Source organism: Cryptomeria japonica, chromosome 1, assembly GCF_030272615.1.
Source record: "Cryptomeria japonica chromosome 1, Sugi_1.0, whole genome shotgun sequence".
NCBI lineage: Eukaryota > Viridiplantae > Streptophyta > Pinopsida > Cupressales > Cupressaceae > Cryptomeria > Cryptomeria japonica.
This window is the reverse complement of record NC_081405.1, coordinates 126,515,326-126,531,316: the sequence shown is the minus strand read 5'-3', so window position 1 is coordinate 126,531,316 and position 15,991 is coordinate 126,515,326. Positions and strand designations below refer to the sequence as shown.

At 35.5% G+C, this 15,991-nt stretch overlaps 2 protein-coding genes across 2 annotated transcripts; both read left to right on the top strand.

Annotated features, from left to right (window-relative positions):
- The first annotated feature begins 2,860 nt into the window (after positions 1–2,860).
- On the top strand, positions 2,861–10,926 carry LOC131026707 (probable LRR receptor-like serine/threonine-protein kinase At1g67720). Its single transcript, XM_057956638.1, has 9 exons — positions 2,861–2,948; positions 3,031–3,580; positions 4,494–4,650; positions 9,721–9,967; positions 10,050–10,142; positions 10,227–10,350; positions 10,463–10,537; positions 10,597–10,665; positions 10,779–10,926. Exons 1-9 carry the CDS (start codon positions 2,861–2,863, stop codon positions 10,924–10,926), a joined length of 1,551 nt encoding a protein of 516 aa, XP_057812621.1.
- Positions 10,927–11,306: 380 nt separating this feature from the next.
- On the top strand, positions 11,307–15,309 carry LOC131026706 (probable serine/threonine-protein kinase PBL22). Its single transcript, XM_057956637.1, has 4 exons — positions 11,307–11,333; positions 11,413–11,628; positions 11,761–11,887; positions 15,245–15,309. Exons 1-4 carry the CDS (start codon positions 11,307–11,309, stop codon positions 15,307–15,309), a joined length of 435 nt encoding a protein of 144 aa, XP_057812620.1.
- Positions 15,310–15,991: the final 682 nt, after the last annotated feature.

Genomic DNA, 15,991 nt, shown 5'->3' with positions numbered 1-15,991 from the left:
ATCACCAAGTCTTCAAAATGTTTGGGGGTTGAGGTTATGACTATCCCTGATCTCCGATCCCCAATTAGGTCATCATCTTCACACTTAGCCAAAAATTGTAAGGAATCAATTGATTGTTTACTAGTTGCATAAATGACATCAAATTGGACTCAAGGAACAAAATGTAGGGTTGACACCCTACTTATTAAATGGACAAAACAAGACCTAATAAAATTAAGAATTCGACAACAAAAAGGGCACACACTAGTCAGGTGAGATTGCAAAGTAAAATAAAAAAGGCCCAAAACATAGTCCCAAATAGACTAGAGGAAGGATGAGGGTTTAGCAAAGAACACAAAGAACCAAGTCCCAGTGGTTCAAAATCGAAACCCTAGTTACACAAAAAAAGAGGAAAGAAAGAAGAAACAAAATAAAGAGAACAAAACGCTACCTAAACAAGAGGAAAATGATCCACACCACCAAATACTTGGACTTTGACACCCAAAAAATGCACAAGGTCTTCAACAAATCACCCTAGAAATTCTCTAAAGACTTCACTGAATGAAGATAAATGAGTGAATGTCAAGTTTTTTATAGGTCCAAAATGACACATTTAATTCTAAGCACCATAGTTGAAGCCATCAAGGGTCGAGGGTCACTAAGGTCACTATGATGGTGGCCTTTACCACCTTTGATCCCCAATCCCTGCCTAGGGTAAATTGGGCATTAGAGGTATGGCTATCCCCAATCCCTAAAAAGAAAGGATAAGGTACATAAAATATGAGGGTCAGGGGTTGAGGATCTCGACTCCTAGAATAAGAAAAGGGGCTTGTAATCTTCGATCCCCTCAAGCATGAAAAGGGGGCAAAAGAGACAAGGAGAAAAGGAAAGAAAAGGGGAAAATAAAGAAGGAGAGAGAGAGAGAGAGAGCCAGAAAAAGGGGGTCCCCATGTTTCTCCAACATAGGTCTTTCATAAATAAATCACACAATACTTGTCATAAAGAAACCTTGAATTTTATTCATTATTAAGATTGATAATATTATTAGAAGTAGATTTTTCTTGTTCTAAATCAAGTTAATTGTGTTCAAAGATCCATGAACACTATGCTTAGTAGAGCCTAAAATGAAGGGATATATTTTACTCTTGTTAATTGGTCCCTATTTCTCTTTATCAAATGATAGCTCATAGCTTGATGTTCAAGTTGACAAATTCTTGAATTTGAGTATTGTTCCTACTCTCTTAGATTTATTAAATATGAAATTAGTCACAAATAAAGTTAAGATTAACAATACTCATTTGGACTATATTTAAAAAAAAAATGTTATAGCTCTTTAACATCAAGTAGATAAAGGGTAGTTAATTTTTGTATTATGACATAATATTATTCTTGATCATAATTTGAAGAATGAAATACCTAATCTTTAACATTTATTATTTTCAAAAAGTAATAAAATTTATTATGCATTCATCGTTTCTTATTATATATGTATAAATTGTACTTTACTCTATTTATATATTTTTCTTAATTAACCTATATTTTTATGAAAGTTTTTTTTTTTTCCTTTACAATAAATTATTGAATTTCTTATAATTATGTAATGTCATCAATAATTTATTATTTTTAAAATCATATATTTATATAGCCGCACTTATACAATGTCAATAAATCATTCAATTTGTTAATGTCGTGAGGTATTCTACAATGACAACAAGGGGAAGATTGTGATTGTGTTAGCATGTTACCAATCTAATATTATTTGTCATCTTAAATCTTACACCCATTTACGTGTCAAAATCTTAATATGTAATAACAAAAATAATATTTTAAAAATAAATAACACAAAATTTATATCTACTGCATTAAATAGTTACAAATTGATATCTCCCAATATTTTTTAAATGATGTATTTAAAACATCTATAATTATTTAAATAAATTTTTATTCATATTATAATTTAAATATCACATTGGATCCTTTAGTTTCAAGTGCTATCTCACAAACCGGACCAAGCAAATATTACCTACCTACTCCTTAATTTTCAGAAAAAGTAATATCAATCACGTACGGTATGGATTGAATAACCATAGGTAGACAAGTTCATTTCCCCCTAAACCAGCACTCAAAGAACAGATTAGCAACTAAGACCATTATTACGTCAAGGTAAGGGCCTTGTAGCATTCGTTGGCTCCGAGGGAGAAGTGGCGTTGTCAACTTTTTCAATAAAAGAAGATCCTGGAGACGGTGGCACAGGTACATCTCCTGTTCCTGCTCCAGGAGACGGTCCGCTAGGTCCTTCAACGCATCTCGTGGAGATGACCAGCACAATCGCTACCATCAAGACGAGCATGCTCACATATTTCTCCGTTTCCATCTCTCTCTGTAAATGCAAGAAAAGCATACCATATGAACATATATAAAAGTTCTGGTGCTTTATATTGCATTGTGTGAGATGGTGAATCACAAATCAGGGAATCGTTTATGATACGGCAAAGACCCAAAGGAAGGCGCTGTGGATTAGGTAACGTGTGTTTACATTGACGGAAGGTGTATTAACGTGTGTTTACTTTTAAGTCATTGCCAGCAATCCAAAAGTCTTGTCCTGGCATTTAAAATCTTGGATCCATTCCAAAATAACGTCATCGCTGACGCACAACATTTTAAATTTAAAAAAGATAAATTCAAAGATGAATAGCAATGACCTACTGCATAGGAGCGTATGGAAATAACAATAGCTTGTTCCACACGCAACTTCTTTCCAGACTTTGAGGTTCGTATATTTGTTTTACTTAAGATAATGACACAATTATTTCAATGGAGGTTTTGCGTATTCCATATATATAATTTGTAAATATCCGCTAAAAAACTATTCTCCGTGTCGATGGACAAGTTAATTTTGAGAGGCAGAAGCCTACTTATGCTCACAACGAATGTCCTCGCGTTTGTTGTCTCAGTTTCAGCTCAGCCAGGTAAAAAACAAAGGGAGAGAATTTGTTTTAATTCTCTTTGTTCCTTTATTTCACTCATTACTTCTCATTTGTTGCAAAGCAGGATTCCTGAGCATCAATTGTGGCGGCGGAGACAATTACACTGATTCTGTGACCAATATAACGTGGATTTCGGATGGCAATTATATAGATGTTGGCGAGGCAACGAATGTTAGTAAGTCAAGTATACCATATCACTTGCAGTCCTTGCGTCACTTTTCAAAGCCTCTAAATAAATCATGCTATAGTTTGCCCTTAAACATTAATGTCACATACCTCGTACGCCTGTGGTTTCTTTTTGGTAATTATAATGGAATCCAAGAGCTTCCAAGCTTTAATGTTTCTGTGGAGACGCAAGGCATTCTTATTCAAAAGATCCAATCTATAACGTCTCCGGAAATCCCAGAAGTTACCAGAGAAATGATCATCACCAGTTCTACCAATGTCATCTATGTTTGCTTGATTCGAACTTCAGACAGCAGCGATCCCTTTATATCTGCAATTGAGTTGAGGAGTCTTTCAGGCGGCCTCTATGAGGCTCAGATGAAGCCGGGAATGATGTTGAGTTCAATATCAAGATATGATGTGGGTGCTCAATCCTCCGATCTTATCAGGTATTTCTGCTCTTTAAAAGGCTTATTAAGGTAACAACCTTCGTAAGAAGAGAGGGATCTTTTCATATTCACCATCGAGTATTTAATAGTCTTTTGATAAAATGTATTGTCTTGACGTTTATTTATAGAAATGAAGAAAGATGAAATGAATTAATGGTCTTTTGAGAAATATAATAATCGATTGACTAAATTCATGTAAACCTAAAATAGGATATCATTAACTAATAATATTGGATGTCATAAAAATTTAAGCCTTGATATTGTCTAAATAAAAATCTTGGATGATTGAAGTAAAAATATCACAGTTAGAGATTCAAGCTATCCATTCCTGATCAGTATTGGAAATTGTAATCCTAATACTTCATCAACTTTGCGAATTGTTCTTGTCATCTCCGTACCTCTCATATCTGCAGTCATCTATATCATTAAATAGAAACATTGAAGCAGATCTTGCTTAGGATTGGAATAGATTTTATATTTACTTCTATGTGTCCACTGTCCCATTCACACGCTTTGTGGGTAGCAAGAAATATATTATTTTATGTATTCTTCTTCATCGTCCATAATTGTTCAATTTTTCTAATATTGTATGACTTTACATTTTGGTAGTCATTTTTTAGAGTCAGACTCTTCAGAACTGTATGAAGTTGCAAACTCTGTTTGTTTGTAGCTTAGTTACTGAAGTATCTAATCAGGTTTGAAGGTTATTAGATCAGCAGCTCAGAGAATCGGTGCAATGTTTAAAATAATTTCCAAGTTTGTTTTCTATTCCCCTCTTTTCTTCAATCAGTTACCCTAATAATATTAGATAAGTCATAAAATTTAAAGTTTTATATTGTCTAAACAAAAATCGTAGATGATTGAAGTAAAAATCTATTGCAGTTACAAATTCAAACTGTCCATTCCTGATCAGGTACCCTCAAGACCGATTCGATCGCTTGTGGAATTCGGACAGCCTCATATCTGTTCTATACAACACTACTCTTATTCGAAAAGCACATTCGAATAGAACGGTTTTGAATAAGAATAATATCACCAGTTTCCCTCCTGATGTTGTGATGCAGACAGCTGTAATTGTTGATAAGTGATGCTGCTCTAGCATGCAGCTCCATGCAACTCCAGTTTGGACATGAAGCTATCCATTCATCACCATGCATAAGCTATTTTTAGTTAATAGTTTTTTTGTTTATTCATGCAAATAAAGCATGTACTCCAGCATGCATGAATCCTTAAGACTATTTTTAGTTTTGCTTTTTGCATGAGTTTGTTTTTAGTAAATAAAGCATGTTGTGCATGCATTTATTGTATTCTTAATTTAGGGAGTAGTTTGCTTTTATTAGTTTGAGAGCCTTAGTAGCTTTCTATGCAAAGCTAGGAATATATTTAGAACTGCAGTTATTATTTATTCTTCTAGACTGCAAATTCTTTATATATACAGCCTCTATGTAATTTTTCAATTAAGCTTCAATAAAGATATTGGTGTTTTTCTTCTTTTTGCTGTTATTGTTTGCTAATCAGTTGGTTCAGAGAGGATAGGTCAGGTTCAAAATTCTACAAGTGGTATCAGCGCAGGTAAAATTGTTTTGGGTTAAAGTTTTATTGTTGGAATTTCGCCAAAGTTAATCATGTCGAATTCTAACCATATGCCCGTTCCAGAATTTGATGGGAATGATTATGATTATTGGTGCATTAAGATGCTGACCTTTTTGATTGGAAAAGATTTGTGGGAGATTATTGGATCAGGTTATGAAGAGCCAACTGATTGGAATGCCCTTACAGCCAATGAAAGAACAACAAGAAAGGAAGCAAGGAAAAAGAATGCTCAAGCTTTGTTTCACATTCAGATAGCTCTTGATAAGAGCTTATTTCCAAGAATATCAGGAGCAACAACTGCCAAAGATGCCTGGAAGACTCTACAAGAAGCTTACTAGGGTAGTGATCAAGTTAAAGTGGTCAAGCTTCAGACATTGAAGCGAGAGTTTGAGAATTTGAAGATGCAAGAAGCTGAAAGTATAAGTGATTATTGTATCAGAGTCAAAGATGTAGTCAATAAAATGGCTACACTTGGAGAAATTGTAAGAAATGAAGTTTTGATTAAAAAGGTGTTGAGATCTTTGACACCCAGATGGAATCATGTAGCAATAATCATAGAAGAAAGCAAGGATTTGACAAAACTATAGTTTGATCAACTGGTTGGATCCCTGATGTCTCATGAAGAAAGATTGAAAGATTCTTTTGAAGGTGTAGAGAAAGCGTTTTCCTCTAAATTGCTAATCACAAAAGATGAAGATACAAGCAGCAGTAGTGCCAAAATCAATCAAGGCCAAGGTAAAGGGCAAAGCCAAAATTCTTCAAGAGGTAGAGGAAGAGGTGGCTCAAGAGGAAGTGGTGGTTTCAGAGGAAGAGGTAAAGGCAGATTTGATAAGAGAAATGTTCAATGTTACCATTGTAATAGGTATGGCCACTTTGAAAGAGAATGTAGATTGAAAGAAGGTAAAAGTGCTAACTATGCTCAAGAAAGTAGTGACAATCCTCCTGATCACTTATTTTTATCTTATGCCAAGGGTGAAAATACTAGTAAAGATGTTTGGTACCTAGATTCTGGATGCTCTAACCATATGACAGGGAATGAGAAGTTGTTCTCAACAAATGATGGAAGTTTCAAATCCAAGATCCAGCTTGGTGATGATAAATCATTGGAGGTTGCTGCCAAAGGAGCTATGGAGGTCCAAACAAAAGAAGGTATAAAGAGTATTCATGATATTTATTATACTCCACAATTGAAGCACAATTTGTTAAGTGTTGGGCAGCTATGTGAGAAAAATTATAAAGTAGTCTTTGAGAATAAGACTTGTACTATCTATGATAAGAATAAGGATAATAGAGTGATCACTGTTGTTCCTATGACAAGAAATAGGATGTTCCCCTTGAGGTTTGGTGAACATAACAACAGTTTGGCAAATATGGCTTATGAGGATTCAAGTTGGTTATGGCATCTCAGGTATGGGCATTTAAATTTTCATAGTTTGAAGTTTCTAACCTCACATGCATTAGTTTCTGGTTTGCCCAAGGTTGAGGAACACAAGGAGGTTTGTGAAGGTTGTGCTAAAGGAAAGCATGCAAGAGAAAAGTTTCCAAAGGGCAATGCATGGAGGGCTCATCACCCACTTCAGCTTGTTCATTCAGATATATGTGGTCCTATGCAGACTAAGAGTTTGGGTAAGTCATCATATTTCATCACTTTTATTGATGATTACTCACGAAATTGTTGGGTATATTTTTTGAAGGCCAAAGATGAAGCCTTGGATACATTCAAGAAGTTTAAAGCCCTTGTAGAAAATGAGAAAGGGTGCAAGATCAAATGTTTAAGGACTGATCGTGGAGGAGAATTTTGCTCAAAGGCTTTCCAAAATTATTGTGATTTTAATGGCATCAAGAGGCAACTTACTACTGCATACACACCTCAACAAAATGGAGTAGCTGAAAGGAAGAATTGTACTGTGGTTGAAATGGCAAGGTGCATGTTACAAACCAAGGGATTGAGCAATTCTTATTGGGGAGATGGAGTTGCTACAGTGGTGTACATCCTCAACCATAGCCCCACCAGTGCACTAGAAAAGATGACTCCTTATGAAGCTTGGTATGGTAAAAGGCCTAATGTTAATCATTTCAAAGTTTTTGGTTGTTTGGCTTATGTGCATGTACCTGATTAGAATAGACAGAAGTTAGACGCAAAGAGTGAGTCATGTATTTTTATTGGGTAGAGTGAGAAAAGCAAGGCTTATAGATTGTATAATCCCCTCACTAACAAGCTTATTATCTCAAGAGATGTGATTTTTGATGAAGGGGGAGTTTATGGTCATAAAAAAGGCCATGTTGAGAAGCCAAAATCTATTTTGAATGATGATATAATTGTTGATATTGATCATGAGCAGCCAACTAATGTTTCTATATCCAGTGGTTTAACTCCACCAAGCAACCCTTCATCAAGTTCTTTAGTACCAAGTTCAAGCCCAGCTTCTTCTCCAAGCTCTACAAGGAAAGTAAGGAGATTGAGTGATATCTACCAAAAGAGTGGAAATCAAGTACATGAAGAAAACCCAATAGGTGAGACAGTGAATTTTGCTTTATTAGCCAAGGCTGATTTTGAACCATCATGTTTTGAAGATGCATGTACTAATGAAGTTTGGGTGAAAGCCATGGAAGAAGAGATGGATTCCATTCACAAGAATGACACTTGGGAGTTAACAGAACTTCCACATGACAAAAAAAGGATTGGCACCAAATGGGTCTACAAGACCAAATTTAACAATGATGGGAGTGTTGAAAGACACAAGGCAAGATTAGTTGCTAAAGGCTTCACACAGAAATATGGAATTGACTATGAAGAGACATTTGGACCAGTAGCAAGACAAGAGACCATACGAATGCTGATTTCATTAGCAGCCTAGAAGAAGTGGAGCATACATCATATGGACGTGAAAAGTGCCTTCTTGAATGGGTACTTAGAAGAGGAGGTATATGTGGAGCAGCCACAAGGTTTTGAAGTGGAAGGAAAAGATAATTATGTCTACAAGTTGAAGAAGGCTTTGTATGGCCTCAAGCAAGCACCAAGAGCATGGTATGCCAGGATTGATGGATACTTTTAGGAGAATGGCTTCCAGAGAAGTAAGAGTGATCCTACCCTATACTACAAACAAGAAGGTACTGATATTCTCATCATAAGTTTGTATGTTGATGATCTTTTGTATATGGGTAGTAGTTCTAAGATGAAAGATGAATTCAAAGCTGCTATGATGAAAGAATTTGAGATGAAAGATCTTGGTCTAATGAAATATTTTCTAGGAATGGAGGTTTATCAATGTAAGGATGAGATTTTCATTTGTCAAACAAAGTATGCACAGGATATGCTGAAGAAATTTAATATGATTGATTGTAACCCTGCCTCCACTCCAAGTGCTCATGTAGATTTGTTATGTAGAGATGATGGTGCTGATTTAGTTGATGAGACAACTTACAGAAGTATTGTGGGGAGCTTGATGTTTCTAACCCACACGAGGCCAGATATTGCTTATTCAGTTTCATTTGTTTCAAGGTATATGACAAATCCATCTGAAATACATATGAAGGCAGCCAAGAGGATTTTGAGGTATGTGAAAGGGAATTCAAGTTTTGGTATTCATTACTACTCTTCTGAAAAGTTCAATCTTGTAGGCTTTAGTGATTCAGATTGGGGAGGTAGTATGGATGATTGTAAATCTACATCTAGAAATTGTTTTTCTTTTGGTTCTAGTTTGATTACCTGGAGCTCGAAAAAACAAAGTATTGTTGCCCTCTCATCTACAGAAGCAGAGTATGTTGCAATTACCTCAGCAGGTACACAAGCCCTTTGGCTCAGAAAAGTTTTGGAAGAAATTGGAGAAAAACAAATTCAGCCTACAGTAATTTATTGTGACAATGTGAGTGCCATCAAGTTAGCTAAGAATCCGGTTCATCACAGTAGAACAAAGCATTTTGATTTGAAATATCACTTCATACGAGATTTGGTGCAAAAGAAGGATGTCGAATTGAAGCACATCAACACCCAGGATCAACTAGTAGATATATTCACCAAAGCGGTTGCAAAAGCTCAGTTTATAACACTACGAGATAAGATTGTCAGCCCTCTCAGCATCAAGGGGGAGTATGTTGATAAGTGATGCTGCTCTAGCATGCAGCTCCATGCAACTCTAGTTTGGACATGAAGCTATCCATTCATCACCATGCATAAGTTATTTTTAGTTAATAGTTTTTTTGTTTATTTATGCAAATAAAGCATGTACTCCAGCATGCATGAATCCTTAGGACTATTTTTAGTTTTGCTTTTTGCATGAGTTTGTTTTTAGTAAATAAAGCATGTTGTGCATGCACTTATTGTATTCTTAATTTAGGGAGTAGTTTGCTTTTTTTAGTTTGAGAGCTTTAGTAGCTTTCCATGCAAAGCTAGGAATATATTTAGAACTGCAGTTATTATTTATTCTTCTAGACTGCAAATTCTTTATATATACAGCCTCTATGTAATTTTTCAATTAAGCTTCAATAAAGATATTGGTGTTTTTCTTCTTTTTGCTGTTATTGTTTGCTAATCAGCTGATTCATAGAGGATAGGTCAGGTTCAAAATTCTACAGTAATTGCCAAAACCACTGCAAATTGGTTGCGTTTAATACTTCCGCAACAGAATACGAGAACCTTAGTTGTATTATATTTTGCAGAAGTCGAGATCCTCAACGGCTCAGAGGCAAGGAACTTCAATGTTATGGTAAATGAGCAGGCTGTTCGCTACATAGATTACGCTCTGCAAAATCACTCGATTAAGCTGCCAATCACATACAACTACACACAAGGAAGTGCAAAATCACTCGATTAAGCTGCCAATCACATACAACTACACACAAGGAAGTGAAGTGGTGATTTCTCTTGAAACCATAGACCAACCAGGAAAGTCTAGCCTTGGTCCTCTAATTAACGCCATTGAGTATTACAGAATAGTGGAAAGTAAGCCAGAAACTGATGGAGGTGATGGTAAGATCCTCATATCTCTATTTTCTGATTCCATTTGTAACCATGGTTTCCTATAACGGAGTCATGAGCGTTGTTACGTTGCAGTTGGTGCGCTTTTATTAATTAAAAGAGCTTTTAGTATCAAAAGCTGGATATCGGATCCTTGTTTTGGTATTGAATGGACTGGAATCAGATGCAATAAAGGGCTTCCAGTGAGAATATTTGATGTGTAAGTTTACATAACACAGTTACATGTGTTCTTATGGTGCATCAATTTTTGATTACTTGAAAATTAACTACAGATTATGTAATTGATTATCTTGAGTTCTGCTGTCAATTAGCGATTTGTCCGGGAGGAATCTGTCTGGAACTGTACCAAAGGGGATAAGCGATTTAAATGTAGTCGGTTGTGTCTGGTATAAATTTCGTTTTGAAACATTTTTCTAACGATTTTGCTAACTCTTATGTTAAACAGTTCTCTTCAGAACAATAATTTATCAGGAACATTGCCAGACTTGTGCAGCTTAACCAAATCGGAGATAATGTAAGCTGGGTTCTGTCATATATTAGTTTCAGTAGTTACCGATTATGTGCGCTCCTATATGCAGGTTATAATTCGTTTTTCCATCTAATAATTTTTTTTTTTGCAATTTTCAGACGTCTTGAAAACAACTACTTGACAGGAATCATCCCAGATTGTCTGTCACAATTGAGTAACTTAAAAAAACTGTACGTTTCATATTTTTGCAGCAATTTCATGCTAGTTTTAGGGATGCTAATTTTATTTATTCTATTTGAACTGTGAACTCTTTTCCACACCCGCCAGAAATTTAGAAAACAATAACTTCAGTGGAGTTGTCCCGGAAGGGCTTTTGAAGAATCCTTCATTGATCCTCAGGTAATTTTGATATGAAACAAGAGAAAGAAATTAGACACTTTATTTTCTCATACACGGATAAACTGGACAAAAACTCGCCGATTTTAAGAATTTATATACTGGTCTCCAGTTATACCGGGAATCCCCATCTGTGTAAGGGTAAAGATAAGTGCCAGTCAAAGCGGAATAAAGTCGGTATTGTTGCTAAATCAACTATTGGTGTTGTAGTTCCAGCTTTTGTAGCAATCATATTGTTTATTATATGTCGTGGAAGACGTAACTCCAAGAAACGAAACCAAATGGTGAATATGAACTCCAAGAAACGAAACCAAAAGGTTGGCTCTTTCTAACCATAAACGTATATATCTTATAAATCTCTATGTTTGGTGATTTGAAACATATATTGTTTACTAGGTAATTGAAGGTGCAGCTGTAATTGTACCCACCCTCGTGAAGTCTCGTTCATTTAGTCTAGTGGAGATGATGATAGCTACAGAGAATATGAGCCACAAGATTGGCGAAGGGGGTTTTGGAAGTGTCTATTTCGGTAAATTGCAGGATGGTAAAGATGTGGCTGTAAAGCTTCTATCGTCCTTATCTAAACAAGGAGCAACTGAGTTCTTGAACGAGGTAAAGCGAAAGCCTGATATCTATCTTAAATTTGTATCGTTTAAGTCTAAAGGTAATAGAAGCAAAGGTTGTGTATAAATACTCGACATGCTATGTTGGATAATTAAAGCTAAAAAATTTCTCTGTGAGCAGATCGATCTGCTGTCTCGATTGAATCACAGAAACTTGGTGTCCTTGCTTGGCTATTGCAATCACTTCAAACAACAGATGCTTGTTTATGGGCACATGCCCTGTGGATCACTTAAAGACCACCTCCATGGTGAGTCAGTACACTCACATACTCTCTGAGTAAAAGGAACGTGGCGGACAAGCAGCCTAATCAACTGCTCATTATATTTTAGTGTAAACAAAAAAGGATCAACGTCAAGTGCCATTTTTCCAACATAACTAAAGATAAAATTTGAGGATGCCTTCGATAACTATTTAAACTTGACAAATATATGCTTGTCAAATAATCTGTTTTTGACACTAATATTTTTGACAATTTTTTATCCCCAATCATATATGACCAAATTGTATGTATGTATGTATGCATGCATGCATGCATGCATGTATGTATATATGCATGTATGCATGCATGCATGTATGTGTGTATGTATGTATGTATGTATATCATTCATTCATTTTTATTTTTATTTTGATAATTAAATATCTAGAAGGGCCAACACCCATTTATATTAAAACATAACTTGGAGTACAAAGAAAAGGTGTGCCAATAAATTCATAAAACCCAAATGAATTTATAGAAAATACACCACCCATATATCTTATAATTTTATATATATTTCATCTAGCCATCTACTATCTTATGGCTAAATACAAAAACCCCTGAAAAAAGATCCATTAATCCAACTACAAAACCTAAAAATAGATTAACCTTAATTCTAAATGATTGATAAAATCTAATATAACTTATGATATAATGACATTAAATATAGAAAAAGCTATGCTTCTTTCAAAATTGTCATTTTTTTTGTTTCTCCCATAGCATGTTTTAGCAACCTCTTTTTGTTTGATGTTCTTGGCTCTACTGTGGATACCATGGGTGGAGATCTTATTCAAACTAAGCCATATAAATTTGACATTTTCAAACGAAATGGAATTCTTTGAGAAAAGGTCGTGGAGAGAAATTTGCCAACATATGTTGAGGAATGAAGGGCTTCAACCCTTCTCTGTATGAGTAGTTTGCCCAATCTTGGGATGATGAAGAATTCTAAGTGGGTAGGGAGAAATTCATGGTGTCTATGAAAACCATTGTGGTTGCTATGGATCTTGTGGTGGAGGACAAAAACTTCCCAAAGAAACTAAGGGTAATTACAGGGAGGATTTCAAGAGGTTCTTGAAGATGGGGGAGAAATTTGCTTGCTTGCAAAGTGGTTCCAACATAAATTACTTACATAGGGTTTGGATATAGGTCATGCTACTCCTCATAAAATTCATCACTTTGGATGAGAGATTTAAATGGTTCCATTCTCAACTTTTCCCCATGCTCAACCATTTGAAGTGTGGTGTAAAGATGAATTTCCCTTATTGGATTTTCTCATCTACATCCCAATCTATGTTTGTTTCCAAAACTAAATATGCCCTTGCCCTACATCAAGAGCTTATTCGGCATCTCTATAATTTCCACCTAGATTTCCACTTGTCAGTCGACTACTAATCCCTCTGCTCCCACTCTATGTGTTGAGTTGTTGAATAACTTGGATAGTTAAGATGTCATTTCTACTCCTAAACCGAAAGGGGCCCCTACCTATGTTAACTGTGTCAAGACGACTAAATCCAAAAACACCTCGATGCCTCTCATTATTGAATGCATTGTCAAAGAGCCAAAGGAGAAGAAAATGATTTTGAGAACTTTTCTTCCTCGTGATCTATTGGTTCTAAGTGGACCCTAAAAAAGCCTACTAATAATGCTGCCACCTTTGCTATGCTCTCATTTGGCTCCCCTCACCCCTCACCTATTAACTTTTCAAGGAAATGAGACTTCCCTTATGGACAAGGTTCATGAACTCTGTGATGGCTACAACAAATAAGAAGCTATAATCCGTTGGCCTCTTGGGAAATTTAATGTGGCAAAATTTTTTTTAATAGACTAGAGGCCTTTGTTGAAGCGGATTCTAGGGCTTTAATCTTGGCAACAAAAAATAAGGACTAAACAGTTTGGATTGTAGCCAATGATTTAGCTTAAAATATTGAAAGGTGGAAAGGAATTGAGGGGGTTCTATGACAAGATAGACTTGAAGGAGGATAAAAAGGAGACAATGGAGGCAATTGAGGTTTCATAACACTACCAATTGTCCCTAAAAAGGAAAAGGGAGAAATGGTAACATAGAACAATGAAATGTCCCAGAAGAATTTGGTAGCTCTACAAGACATTCAAGAAAAAATCAACACAAGGTGGGCAAGAGAGAAGCATCATTTTAATTTTTCCCCTACTAATGGCTTAGACCCATTAGTATCTAAGATGAAAGCTACCCCAAAGTCCCCTACTATTTCATCTGGTAGTGTTTCAAACAAGAGGCTCTACTTCTTTGACAAAGTGAAAGCGACGAACTAGAATTGGAAAATTGAGAAGCCCCGACCAGGTAAGCCTTCGGTTTGTGTCGTTGATGGGGGTGTGCCTGTTGGTTTTTTTGTTCTATTTATTTGTTTAGTCTAGTCTAGTCTTTGGGTTTAGTGGTGTCTACTAAGTTTTGTTATTTTTTTGTAGTTGACACTTTCATTTTGTGCTCTCACTCCTCATGAGTCCCTAGCTTTCTTAGTAGTAGAAGTGATATAATAATTTAGGCCTCTTCTGATTTAATCTAATCAAAACTTATGATATAATGACCAATATTTATATAATTACAAAGATGCTCTCTTTCTCTAATAAGGTGAAGGCAACAAGCTAGGATTGGAAGATTGAGAAGCCCCCACTATAAAGGCCATCGATTTGTGTCTTTAGTGGTTTTGGGTCTATTGTTTTTTTTCCTCTGTTTGTCTATAGTCTAGTCTAGTCCTTAGATTTTGTGGTGTCTTATTTTGGGTGCTTGTTGGGTTCTACTCCATTTTGATAGTCAGTACTTAGGCTTGAGGCTCTCACTCCTTATGAGTCCCAAGTTTTTTCTCGCTTTTTTGATTATGTAGCAATTATGTAATGGTTCAGACTTCTCCCAATTTAATCTAATCAAAACAAATTGCTATAGCTAACATAAAAAAAAAACAATTTCTTTTCAACTTAAAAACAAATTTAATGATGATGCTTATTAATCGAAATCTTCAAGTGAAGTGATGTGATGTGATATGTCTTCTCCTTAATACATACTATTTTCAACTAGTACAAAGACAAATCCTTATAGAAATCATAGCCACTAAAATTATACAATAAAGTCAACCGATTTTTCCATACATTGACTTAAAATAAGATTCTAAACATAGAACTTGTCGACTGAAGAATCTTAAAAATATCAATAGAGTTGTTGTCTTGCTCGTTTTAGATTTGGGAGCAATAGGAAGTAGCTATAACAACACATATCTTAGCCTTACCATCTTAGTGTCATCTACCAACTTGAATTAGACTAGTGCAACTGTGCTCTGCACAACTGAAAGACTGCTGAATTTTTTGTTTTGATTGCAGCCAGGGCATCCCTTATCTGTGTTACAATTTCACTCATTATTCGTCTTTTGGATGCCTCGCTCTGAATGCATTTTGTTGACAAAATAAATACGTCATAAAAGGATTTCAATTCATTTGGAGATAAATGCAGCCTTTTATCTAGGATGTCTGTCACTTGACGGCCAAATTCTTCATTCACCTCCACATAAGGCTTGACCTGTTAGATAAAAATGATTGCATGTTTCATTATATGTAGTCAATAAATGTATAAAATCTGCTGTGTTCTTCCTCAGACCGCTCTACATCTATGGATTTTCTGCCGCATATGAGCTCCAATAATACCACTCCAAAGTTGTACACGTCACTTCTCTCTATTAACTTGCTCGTATGGAAATACCTTTTTATTAATGGAAACAATGATGAGTCTCAGGGAAGCGGAGGAATTACTTGAATTTAAAAAAAATCTCAAACGCAAAGAAACTAGGCGGTTCGGGAAACAAATTTTTAAACAAAACAAATCATTAAATCTCTATCAAAACAACTCCAAAGCTATATAAATAAATAACTTCCATAGCTTTATATGTTTCTTAACCTCTTTGCATGTTCTAGGTATATTTGCATGTTAACGACGATACAAGTTAAAGCTGTAAAAGTATACGGGAATAAAATTGACTCTGGGTCTAAGTATCCAACTGATTCAATCGAGACAACCGATCGACCTGCTTATCAAACAAACCTTAGCATGTCGATCACATAAAGAATAGCACG